A 13,798-nucleotide genomic window follows, 5' to 3' on the forward strand; every position below is an offset into this window, starting at 1 on the left:
AGAGAGAGAGAGAGAGAGAGAGAGAGTCTCCTTGCAGCTGCAGATGACCTCCTGCCTACCTCCTCCTGCATCAGGCATTGATGGTGGAATTCATTAACTTCTGGGGAGGAAAAAAAGACCATTACTAACTTTCCCTAGGTATGATAGTACATATATTGTACATAAGAAGCAGATGTTTGAAGCCAACTTGGTCAACATAGAGTACTAGGCCAACAGGCTACTCCTGGGCTACATTGTATGACTCCATTTTAAAACAAATAACAAAAAAAAAAAAGAATGATGTAAACCAGATGTTCATGGCTTAAGCCTAGCTACTCATGAGTCAGATCTGAGGATAGTGGATTAAAGCCAGTGGGGACAGAAAAGTCCCTGCTACTCTTATCTCCAATTAACCACCAGAAAACTGGAAGTGGTACAATGGCTCAAAGTGGTAGAGCTCAAGCCTTGAGTAAAAGAGCTCAGGGATAGCCCCAGGCCTTGAGTTCAAGTCCTATCACCACCACCACCACCACCAAAAAAAAAAAAAAAAATCCAAGTATTAATCCTCTCATTCTATAATTTTGTGATAAAATCATGAATTATAAAATAACTTACTCTCATTCAGAATCTTAAAATTATACTATAATGTAATTTAAACTCTAGCTAAAAATAAGTTTGCTAAACTATGCCATTCTTTTTTTAAATGTGTATCTTTTTTTATTTATTTATTTTATGTATTTATTTATTATTGTGAAAATACTGTACAGAGAGGTTACAATTATATGGGTAAGGTAATGAGTACGTTTCTCATCAAGCATTGTTGCCTCCTCCTTTGTTTCCCCTCCCCATCCCTTCCCATCTCCACACCCCTCCTCTGGCACCCCTCTCCCACCCTCCACCCCCATCCCCCTCCCCGCACCAAAGTTGTAAAGTCCATTTTTCAACATAAGGTCTTGTACATCTCATTGTTGCAATGGGTCCACCTGCCATTCTTAATCAATGGCTTAAAATCTTACAATCTGACAAAGGGTAAATGTAGTGACCTTGAAAATGTATTGTGTTCAAGTAGCAGTGCCACTTCCAGTTTTTTGTAAATAGTTTATTGGTTAACTGTAGATATGAGTCTCATGGACTTTCCTGCCAGGGCTGGCTTCAAAACTTGATCCTCAGATCTCAGTATCCTGAATAGCTAGGATTATAGGTGTGCCCATCTTGTATCAGGGTTTTAAAACATGTAAAACACAGAACACACTGTTATTTTTGTTCTTAATTATCTACATTTATTCCAAAAATCTCAAACTTCATAGAACATATGCACCCCTGTAAATCCATCTCACAAAGGTACCATCTTCTTTCCTTACTAATAAAGCCTACACAAACAAAACAACGACATGTATCTTAGAGATGTTAATGCATACTAGGTAGTATGGGTTGTCGGTTATGTTATCATTAGGAGTAAACTATAACACTTCATTTTAAGATTTTTACATATACAGAGTAGACCAATATTCACCCTAGTTATGATAAAAACTTGTTACAAAATTTAAGTAGTAATTAGTTTTCTATCTATGAAAGCCTGTATGATGCTAAAACACTGTATTGATATCATACAAATTACTGCTGACACTTGATCTGAATTTAAGAAAGTCACCTGAAAATAAGAAATAAGAAACTAATAGGTCTTTTTTTCATATTAAGTCTAACTTATAAATTAGGAGTTTGTTAAAATTTCTAATATGTATCAAAGAAGGACATTTATACTGGTATTAGTATTTTTGAAATACCTTTTCATTATGTTGTGTTATTGTTGAATAAAATGGAATAATGTCAGAATTTAGAAACAAGTAGTGTCAGGTGCATGAAATGCTACTGAACAACTTCCATTATGAAGCAAATAATTATGTACCCACAAATTAGTGAACTACATAATGTTATCTTCAATGTCTTATTTCAATTAATAGTAAAGGCAATATACTTACAGATCACTGGATTAGGTATAAAGTTATAAACTATTAATTTCATAAGCAAATAGCTACTTTCATAATTTATTATTTCAGTATATCAAGTAAAAGTTTAGATTATTCCCCAAACGCTATGAATGTCCTAGGTTAAAGAATGGTCAGATAATCATTTGATTTAATGACAACCATCTTGTCTAGGAAAGTTACATTAAAAGTTTGATTCCAGGTGTCCGGAGGAAGATGGCAGAGGAGAAGCTGGGGGCTAAACAAGTTCTCCCATAGGAACCAGTTTTTAGTGTTCCAGTGAAAAGTCCAAGGCTAGAGTGTCACACCAAGTGTGCCATCACAGTACAGAGTTTGGCCAGACAGGAAAAATTCAGGCAGCTTCGTTAAGGAGATAGATTCAAGTACTCATGGTGTCTATGGCGGCTGCTGCAACACTACGGGCCTGGCACAAAGGTGCCAGAGGAGGTATGCGAGCAGATTCTACTCACAGCCAGCAAGAACTGACAAGGAGCAGAAATCTTCAGACTGCTGACCACAGACAGTCACAAACCATAGACAGTCGCAAACCATTGACAGCTGGAAACCAAGGGAAAGGCTTGAGTACCCCACAAGATATCCTCATTCCTTCTCACAGAGCAGCAGTGGGAAGGTAGCTCCTCCCCTACCACCGGAGAAGAACTCCATCTTTGATACTGACAAAGACTAGGCCAGAGCAGCTAGCCCATAACCCTGGAAGAAGACAATAGGAGCCATAGAACAGGCCAAAGGAACCTGATAGATGTGTTCCTTAAAACAGTGTTCTAGTACAGAATTTGTTTTGGTTTCATACTGAAATGGGCAGAAGAAGCCGGAGAAACACAAGAATAATGGCAAGTCCAGGTGTCTCAACTCCCACTCATGATAATCAGGCAACAGAGCAATTAATGAATAATCCAGAGGAGAGTTCCCAAAATGCTCTAAGAACACTAGTGGTAAACATGCTTAATGAAATGTCTGAAAGTCTGTAAAGGTCTCTGTATGAGCATGATAGGGAAATGCATGAGCTTGATGAAGCTAACCAAAGATTAATACAGTAACTCTGCGAGGGTGAGGAGGCTAATCAAAGATTAACTGAGGAATTGCATGAGCAGGTAAGAATAAACAAAGATTAATAAGGCATTCATGGAATCCACAAACAGAAAGCTGGAGGAATCCATAGAGGCCACAAGGGGAATGCTGAATGAAGCCCAACACAAAGAAAGGGAGTCCAATGAAACTATAACCAAGCAACTAAGGGACTGGAGAATGAACACTGAAAAACAAATGAAGGAGGTAAGGAAGTCCATACAAGATCTAAAACAAAGCTCCAACAAAGAATTTGAAGCCATCAAATCTGACAATTAGAAGGAAATAAAAACAAAGCAGAAAGTCTTGACAATAGGTTAGCCCATGGGGAAGACTGAATCTCTGAGATTGAAGACAAGTTAGACTTTATAAAAAAAAACAAGTATTCAAGACAAATCCAAAAAATATGATATATTTATTCAACATTTAGAAGACACCATCAGAAGCCTAATTTAAGGCTAATGGGTGTAGAGGAGGGCCTAGAGATGAAGTAAAAGGTATAGGAAAGTTATTTAACAGGTTGACTACCAAATTGTTTCTATGAAGCTATCATAATCCACATCCCAAAACCAGGCAGGGACTCACCAAACTATAGACCCATTTCTTTGATGAACATCGATACAAAACTTCTCAACATTTTGGCCAATCGACTTCAACAACTTATCAAAAAGTCACACACCATGATCAATCAGGATTCATTTCAGGGATGCAAAGCTGGTTCAATATACACAAATCAATTAATACATAACAAGAGCAAGGATAAGAACCACATGATTATCTCAATAGATGCAGAAAAAGCACTTGGCAAGATCCAATACCCTTTCATGATGAAAGCTCTGGAAAAACTTGGAATACATGGAACATTCCTCAATATAATAAAGGCTGTGTATGAAAAACCTAGAGGCATCATTACACTTAATGGTGAAAAGCCAAAGCCATTTCCTCTAAACTCAAAAATGAGACAAGGATGTCCACTTTCTCCACTTCTTTTCAATTTAGTATTAGACTATCTAGCTAGAGTAATAAGACAAGATGCAAACATAAAGTGTATCCAAATAGGGAAACACGAACTAAAACTCCCTCTTTGCAGATGACATAAAAATGTATTTAAAGAATCCCAGACTCCACTCCCAAGTTACTCAAGCTGAATTGAAACTTTGGCAAAGTAGCAGGGTATAAAATTAACCCTCAAAAATCAATGGCTTTTCTGTATGCCAACAATGCGAAGAGCGCGGCTGAAATCAGGAAAGTAACTCCTTTTGTAATACCTCAGAAAAAATAAAATACATAGGAGTTAACTAAAGAAGTGAAAGAATTCTATGATGAAAGCTTTAAAAATGTGAAAAAGGAAATTAAACAGAACTAAGGAAGTGGAAATATCTTCCTTGCTCCTGGACTGGGAGAATTAACATTGTGAAAATAGCAATACTGCTAAAGACTATCTACAAATTCAATGCAATACTCATCAATATCCCAACCTCATTCCTCAATGAAATAGAAGCACCAGCACAAAAGTTCATATGGAATAAAAAAATACCCTGAATAGCAAAAACAATCCTTAGCAGAAAGAAAAGTGCTAGAGGAATATCAATACCAAATATCAAACGCTACTACAAAGCCATAGTAATCAAAACATCTTGGTACTGGCATAAGATCAGACTTGAGGACCAATGGAATGGAACTGAAGACCTAGAAATGAATCCACAGACCTTTACCGACCTAATCTTCGAAAAGGGCGCCAAAAAATAAAAATAAAATGGAAGAAAGACTTTTCATTAAATGGTGCTGGCAAATTGGTTAAACACCTGTAGAAAATTAAAGCTAGATCCTTATATATCACCCTGCACCAGAATCAACTCCAAATGTATCAAAGGCCCCAAGATCAAAGCAGACACCCTGAAAACATTACAAGAAGGAACAGGAGGAACTCTAGGGCTCCTTGGCAGAGCTGAAATTTTCTAAATAAAGACCCAGAACCACAACAAATCAAAGAAAGGTTAGACAAATGGGATTGTATGAAAAGGCAGAGCTTCTGCATGGCAAAGGACATAGCTAGCAAGATCAATAGAAAGTCCACAGATTGGGAGAAGATCTGCACTAGCCATAAAATGGACAAGGGTCTCATATCTAAAATATACTTAGAACTCAAAAAATGAACTCTGCCAACAACAAATCCTCAAAGAAACAACTGCCCAATTAATAAGTGGGCTAAAGACTTAAAGAGAAACTTCTCTGAAAAGGAAATGAGAATGTCCAATAGACACATGAAAAAAGCTCAACTTCTCTAACCATAAAAGAAACGGAAATCAAAACAACATTGAGATTCCACCTCACCCCAGTTAGAATGGATATAATCAAGAAATCTAATAACAACAGATGCTGGAGGGGATATGGCCAAATGGGAATCCTACTGTATTGTTGGTGGGAATGTAAACTTGTTCAACCACTTTGGAAAGTAGTATGGAGGTTCCTCAAAAGACTTCACATAGAGCTCCCCTATGATCTAACAATCCCACTCTTGGGCATTTACCCAAACGATCACAAACAAGGCCATACTAAAGCTACCAGCACAACTATGTTTGTAACAGCATTATTCACTATGGTTAAGATTTGGAACCAACTCAGATGCCCCTTAGTAGATGAATGGATTGAGAAAATGTGATATATATATATATAGATAGATAGATAGAGAGAGAGAGAGAGAGAATTTATATATATTTATAATATATATATATTTTATATATATATATATATATATTCTATGCCTCCATCAGAAAGAATGGCACCTCCCAATTTGTTAGGAAATGGAAAGTCTTGGAAAAAATTATCTTAAGTGAAATAAACCAAGCCCAAAGAAACATAGGTCCCATGGTTTCCCTTATTTGCAGTAACTAGTATATGTCTAGGACAAACAAAAAGTCAAAAGCTACGTACATATGACTACATAAGATGATTCTAAGCAAAATGAACCCCAAGATAGGGACACAAGTGGTTTTATCTTTCTTGCTGCTGTTGACCCACTGTAGCAATGAGCTATACAAGACACTATGTTGAAAACAAACTTTACCATTTTGGGAGGGGGAGGGAGGAGTTTGGGAGGTGAGGAGGTAAAGGATGGTAGGGGAAAACAATGCTGGATAGGAAATATACACATTACCTTACTCATGTAACAGTAACCCCTCTATACAGTATCTTTATAATAAAAATATATTTTTTATAAAATGTTTGATTCCAGATTACATTGTGGCTTCTCTAATGTTTGAAAGTGTACAGAACATTGATTATAACAACAGGAGGTTCACATTCTATCCACATAGACTCAAACACTCCCTCCCCAGACATCTCTGATTCAGCAATTCACCCTACATTAACTGATTCAAGGAAGGAGCACCAAACAGGGATCAGAAGTTCAAACAAAATCAAAGGACAAAATCAAAAGGACAAAAAGGATCCAGATCCCAGACATAGTAGTGTAAAGACCGAGCAAAAAAAAGATTTGGAAAAGATATTAGAGCAATTCTAAAGGATGCCACAGAAACTAAATAAGAATTTTTATGTTCCCTTTCTACGCATTGAAACTCATCTGGATGTGAACTGAAATTCTGATCTTACAAAACCCCAAGGCTTTTGACATACTTACAAAAATTCACACCCTCTCTTTTTCTAAGTCTCAAGAGTGACCTATTAGACTGCCACCCAAAAAGCCTGAAGAATTCAAGTATATATGTAATTTAGCAATCAAAGACCAACTATAAACAAATTACAATTATAACCATCATTTCTCATGTAAAAATAGTCCCTAATCATTTTTAATCCCTGTATTTTTCCTCTTGTTCTTAGTGAATAAGTCTAGGTCTGCTTTGAAAGTTATTTGAAATCAGGTACAGATATTAGTCATAAAAAGCCTTGAAATATTTTTTCTTGGGGTGATATCATGGTTCTCTGTACTACAGTAGCTAACTTTTTGCTAGACTCTAGGAAGAACTTAAGTTCTGGCATTACTGCTGCTTTGCTGATTAGTTCAGTATCAGAAACAATCTATAGACAAAAGGGTCTATCACAGAGTACCTTATCTTATTCTTCTCAGAAACTGTGACCAAAATTCCAGAAAGTAATTGGATTTTCAAAACTGAACACAGTTTTTCTCCCAATTCAGTCATGACTGACAGGGCCAGAAGGTAATGATATACCTGCCATGATGCAACAAGCAGACCTGTCTTCTGTCAGGGGTTGAAATCATAAAGGAATAAGCTGTCATTAGCAGCCTCTCTCCAAACACTAGAGCTGTCATCTCACTGTTTCTTTGCTGGTGGTGTGAGAGCTGGTGTGACCTCGTATGTCTTATCAGCTCAGAAATGTACCAAGCTTTAACCTTCTTCAAGTTTTTACTCCAAACATGTTTTATGAAGTCTATAATGGAAAAAATAACACATTTTATTTAATTAATTTATATTATGTCTAAAGTATACTCTTATAATTTAGAATTGTTGGCCTTGGCTTCAATAGTTTCATATTCATGCACCCCAAAATGAGCATTTAAAGGAAATTCAGTGACTTAAATTTAATTTTTAAAGGAAAAAATAATTATTTAAGCAGATGGTTTCAGGTTTATAGTTAAACATTTACTGAATTGTAAAATCTTTCAGAAATAATCAAGCCAATAACTATATTATCACAGAAAATTTTATATGAGCTGGCTTTGAACCGCGATCCTCAGATCTCAGCCTCTTGAGTAGCTAGGATTACAGGTATAAGGCACCGGCGCCCAGTCCAAAATATTTATTTTAAAATGTTGTGCAATTGTTTTGATTGAGGTCTCTGAGAAGTTAAACATGTATTTCTTGCCATAGTCTTTATTGTGCTTGCATTATGAATTCAATACTTTCTTATAAGCTGCTATATATTATTCCTATTAGAAAAGTAATTATGCCTTATTTTAATATAATATTCTTATTTTCTATTATGTAATACTCATCATAGTCATTAAAATCTTATGAAAATTTCCCATCACCATGTTTGTAGGATATTGTTGAAATACAATTTGTAATATACAAGTGATAGAACAGGAATTTATAGGTACGAGCTGAAGTATAACCAAAAAGTTTATTATCCAACTTATTAGGAAAAAAGTCATATCCTGTTCTAGATCGTTATACAACAGGACCCCATGAAATTCATGAAAAATTCTAACCCTGCAAACAATCAGTTTTACAGGTGTACCAATCAGAGGAAAAAAATAAGTAAGCTAGCTTACTTGTATTATCTTATCACCTTTCTTCCATTACCCTGGAAAAGTTGAGAATGATTCAGAAATGAGACGTAAGCAAGATACTGTGGAAATAAGAGGTAAGCTTATGACTAAAAGCAGAGACACATGTTTTAAATTCATGACCAACCTCCTCCCCAAATTAACAAGTACAAGTACAAAGCAGATTATAATCTCACATTGGGTGGCTAGACCTGTAATAGATAACGAGTTTTTTTTTTCTTTGTAGAACTTATCCAGAAAAGGGCTGGAATAAGGACATCAGAACACAGAAGAGAAAGAGAAAAGAAACAAGGCTCAAATAAATTGTTCTAAGCAAAAATTTTCCCACAAAAAGCTTCCCAACATTAAGGATCATGAGTGCGTATTCTAACTGCAGAAAAAAACCCACACTAACTGCCAAGAAGAACCAATCAAAAGCAAAAGTAAACAAATACTGAAAAAAAAAATTCTGAGACAGTGTCTCATGATGCAACCCAATCTAGTCTTGAATTCACTGTCCTCTTACCTCTACTTCCTATTGTTGGGAATGTAGGTATGAACCACTATACCTGGGAATATGATTTAATGCTTATCAGAGAGGAGAGTAAGATTCCACAGTAAACAACAGTCAGAATGGTACTAGGCTTTTCAATTATAACAATATATACCTGGCCAAGCACTAGTGGCTCACATCTGTAATCAGTACTCAGGAGGCTCATCTTGGGATTGCAGAGTGAAGCCAGCCTGGCCAGGGCAGTCCATGAGACTCTTATCTCCAATTAAAAACCAAAAAGCCAGAATTGGAGCCATGGCTCAAGTGGCAGAGCACTAGCCTTCAGCACAAAAGCTCCCCAAACCAAACCTAAATTTAAAAAAAAACAAAGATAATTTTTAAAAAGCCTTCAAATTTCAGAATGTAAATTATTTTCAACCTGTAAATTGATGCCTATTGAATTATTCAAGTGGAAAAGTAGACTAAATGCATTTTTAAGAAATGCAAGATTTGAAATTATATTTTGTATGAACTCTTTGATGGTTCCAACAAAAGGAGAGCATATACCAAGGAACCACACGACAGATCAAAGCCAGCCACAGTGGTACATACAGGTATTCCCAGCTACTGAGGAGGCAGAGGCAGGAGGAACATGTTTTAGTCCAGCTCCAGCCAAGTCAGTCAGATCCTACGTCAAACAAATTAAAAAGAGGTGGGAAAAGATGATATATTAGAAACATCCACTGTTCTGACTCCATGAATGAGAAAAGCCAGATAACACAAGAGAGTTTACATCCTGAAGAGGGAAACGGTGGAGGAACACTGGGAACCAGGCAGAGGGAGCAAGACAGCAGAAAAAATCATGGAGAAACAGAAGCAACTGAAAAAAAGCAGCACACAGTTTGCTGCTCTCTGGAATGTAAAGGTGAAGGTGAGATTCAATCACAAGGTAACCTAGATAACCCTAGTGACAGACTGTCAAATCTAGTGTCAGGATAACCCTATGTCTTCCCAAGAAGATTTAAGCCCATTACAGGGATTTGGTGAGACAGTGACTGCTCTGGTAGATGGCTAGCTTAAGTGAACACATTCTGTCCCTACCCTCATATCTGGGAGCGTCAGGAAGATGATATATTGAGAAAAGTCCTAATGTTATTCTGTGTAAATTGAAAAACAGGAATAATGATGGCCCAGGGAATCTTCTTCTTCTTCTTCTTTTTAACCTATAGAGATTTCAATTAACGAATTCTTAAAAAGAAAAAACTGGGAGAAAATAAGGGAAGAGATGACATGGTTTTAAAAAAAGGTATTCATTACCTGACTTAAATAACTATACCCCTTTCATATATCACCTTTACAATAAAAATAAATTAAAAATTGTAGAAATAGAAATTTATTAGTTTCATGAATTCAAACATACAAAAACTGAAGAGCAATCTTTATCTATCAAGTTATCTGTACAAATCCTGAAATGTGAAATAGTTTAAAATAGTTTAATGGTGCACTGCTTCAGTCGAAAACTTTACTTAATGAAATATTCAGTTATTTTAATACTAATGAATAATTGAAATTAGAAACCAAGCCAAAAGTGAATATACAGTTTCCTTGTTTATGAAAACTGAAAAAAATGTAATTAACCTAAGTAACTCAACTCGCAGCTTTTACAAAATATTAACTAAAATCTATTAACAAAAATGTCTTTTAGGACCTGGGCTGAGACCTGATATTTTCTGATCAGAGTCAGTATAATCAGGAAACTTTTCCAACTTTAATCACAAACATGTATTAATATCAATCTTAGAAACAAAAAAGCTTAAGTACATTTATATGTATCTATATATATATTTATACATACACATACATACTCTTCCTAAATACTTTTGTAATCTTATATTAAATTTTTTTATATGACACCACACTTTCCTGAGGAAGATTCCTACTCATCCATTCTTTGACAAAGTTGGCTTTCAATACAGAAGTTAAGAATAAAAACTAAAGCAACTCGAAATGAACATTAAGCTCTAACAATACTGGGTCAGAAAAACACCTTATTATTTATCACAGTAAAAAATAAAGCCTTGTGCAAAATTTTAAGATAACCATTTTTGAAAAGTTTGAATTTAATAAAAATAAAGAAATTTTCCATTTTGTTTGTTTTATGATTACAGCATCTTATTTTTGGGTATTGCAGTTTTATTAATGACAAAAAATCGGAGTTTTTCTCTGTTTTTCCTTTAAACAACAAGAGACTGGTCTAAGCTAGCAGATCTCCTTTAGACTTCAACTTCATTAAATTTGTTAAGCAAAGTCTTACAAAAACAATTATGATCTTTTTGCCAGAAGTACTTTCAATGTTGATGAATAAATATTTGATATTTTAAATGGCATTTTACATAATAAAAAACAAAATGTAGAATAGGAAATACTCATTTCAAAGATATTAAGGGTTAAGATATATATGCACTTCTTCATAATTGCAAAATAATGCAGAACAGTCATCATAGAAGTTAAGTAGTAACAATTGGATGAGAAGAGTATGTTTATAGGTTATACTTTTTAAAGACACATGGTTAAAATAATGTATAACATAGAATTATAAAATGCCCCAAAACAAAAGAAATTGCACTTACATCCACAGCTCTCTTAATAAAAGGTATCTGTGTGCCACTGTCCAGATCTTCATTTATAATAAGCCTTCTAGCCCACTGACCTGCCCTCACAACACCACTACCATGAATTAAAACCATCAGTTTCTGTGGATTTGTCAAAGCATCCTCACTCATAAAGATAAAACTCTTTGGTTCACTTTCTGTGGCATCTACCTGTAATTAAAAAAAAATTAAATAAATAAAGGTTTTCTGATCAAGAACACACACAAATGAGATTAAACAGGTAAGGTTACAATAAAATACCGGTTATTACAGATTTAAAAAATAATATTCACTTGAGATTAGCTATTACATATCAGGCAAATGATCAAAACATAATGATTTAATATAAAATACATGAAAATGAATACTGGAAATAAGACCCTGTACATTATACTTATTTAACAAGATAAAATCCTAAATAAAAATAACTGTCACTTGAGCAATGCCTCAATCCTTTTGTTTTTAGTTTTAGTTTTTCAGATAGGACTTCCAGCTAACTTTGCCTAAGCTGGTCTCAGCCTCTAACATTTATCAACAGAAAAAGAAACTGATATCTAAGTAAGTTTAAGTAAGTTGGGCAAGATCACCAAGTAATAATTTCATATCTAAAATATATGGTACATGTAACAGAAAATAGAAAACCTTAACTGGAACATTCACTTGCTGGAAAAATATAAAGTAGCCAGGAATACTATAATTTGTACTATAACTACTTAACTTTCAAACATATACTATTCTAGGTAAAGGGACTTAAAATTTTCAGTTGGATTGTAAGCATAGCGTTATATAATAATTGTGAATTCAGTTACTTAGGGATCAATAATGCATATTTTGACTCATTTTGTTTATGCCAATTATTTACGTTTTTAACTAAATTTGAAAGACATAAGACTTTCAAACAGGGATAATTTCCCAATCTTTTACTTCATCTGTCATAGTGCACACTAAGTGGCATTTCATAAATGGGAATGGAAGACTTTGTATAGGCTAGCCATAGCATCCTGATAGCTTGTAACACAAACACACCTTCACAATCAGATGAACTCAAAGACAGTATAATGTACTAGTTCTCCATTTTATGAACATTATATATGCATATAACTACCAAAATAAGTAACGAAAACTTCAAATTCCTAAAATGCCCTAGATGCTAAATATTTCTAGTCATTATTCATATGAATAGAAAATTATAATAAAATTTCTCTACTAAAACATGTAGATCCTTAACTATTTTTTTTTCTTTTGGTCGGTTGTGGGCCTGAACTCTGGGCCTGAGCCCTGTCCCTGAGCTCTTCAGCTCAAGGCTAGTGCTCTACCACTTGAGCGACAGCAATAAGAGTCTCACAGACTTTCCTGCTCAGGCTGGCTTTGAACCGTGATCCTCAGATCTCAGCTCCTGAGTAGCTAGGATAACAGGCATGAGCCACTGGTGCCCAGCAATCCTTAACTATTTGTATAAATAAGATGACCAAAGGCAATTCTTTTAGCAAAATAAGAATGGCCAAAGGGCTTATGAAAAATACCATCTTCCTAGTAAAGTCTTCTGATTTTGGATACTTCCCCAAGAATCCTATGATTCTTTTCCTGTCTCACTTTCCTCAATAGTACACACAACTTCCAATATATTGTAGGGTTCATATATGTTTGTATTTGTTTATTCTCCTAAGGATCTCTCCACCAGAATATGTCTACAAAGGCATAAAGTTCCCTATCTTGTAATCAGTTACATTCTCAGTATCTCGAACAAAGCCTGGCATGTTGCCAGTATTCAGTAAATAAAAGAATGAATACAGTTTTGGCAGTGACTTCCTCTAATAAAAAGCATTTAACTGAATAATGCATCCTCTTTAAATAGTTACCTGCTTCATAAAGCATATGTTGAAGATTAACTAAATGTATAATTATTAAGAATTTCAAAAGAGCTACACAATTTTAAGGATTGAAATGACTTAAATATAACTTTATTATAAGTAACTAAATACAGGAAAAGAGATATGAAGTGAAATGCAGTCACATTAGCTTCACTTACATGCTCTGCACATGCCAAACACATTTTGATGATGAAAGGAAACATGACCAAAGCCACATAAGAACAGAAGTTGGTGAGAGCCAGAAGAAAAGAGGCTTGGGAAGAAAAACTCTCTTTGGCCTAAGAGCATTACATAAAAATGGAGAACCACTTGAAGTGGCTAAAGAAAGTGGTGAGAGAAAAAGTAACGGGCAAAGCTGTCCCTGTACAATAACAATGAAGCCTCAGTGGTTCTGAGTCTACACACACACACACACACACACACACACACACACACTTAAAAGAATCCCATAGAATCCACTCCCAAATTACTCAAGCTGATTCAAA

The 13,798-nt window shown here is 35.0% G+C and overlaps 1 protein-coding gene across 8 annotated transcripts in view; it reads right to left on the reverse strand.

Moving 5' to 3' along the window:
* Fam172a (family with sequence similarity 172, member A) overlaps positions 1 to 13,798 on the reverse strand; it is a 333,594-nt gene that overhangs the window by 224,450 nt on the left and 95,346 nt on the right. For all 8 annotated transcript variants that reach the window (XM_013022091.1, XM_013022088.1, XM_013022086.1 and 5 more), the window contains one exon: positions 11,422 to 11,613. In XM_013022091.1, the coding sequence (XP_012877545.1) occupies positions 11,422 to 11,613 (192 nt within the window). The remainder of the gene's footprint in view (positions 1 to 11,421; positions 11,614 to 13,798) is intronic.

This window comes from Dipodomys ordii, unplaced genomic scaffold, assembly GCF_000151885.1.
Source record: "Dipodomys ordii isolate 6190 unplaced genomic scaffold, Dord_2.0 Scaffold59, whole genome shotgun sequence".
Taxonomy (NCBI): domain Eukaryota; kingdom Metazoa; phylum Chordata; class Mammalia; order Rodentia; family Heteromyidae; genus Dipodomys; species Dipodomys ordii.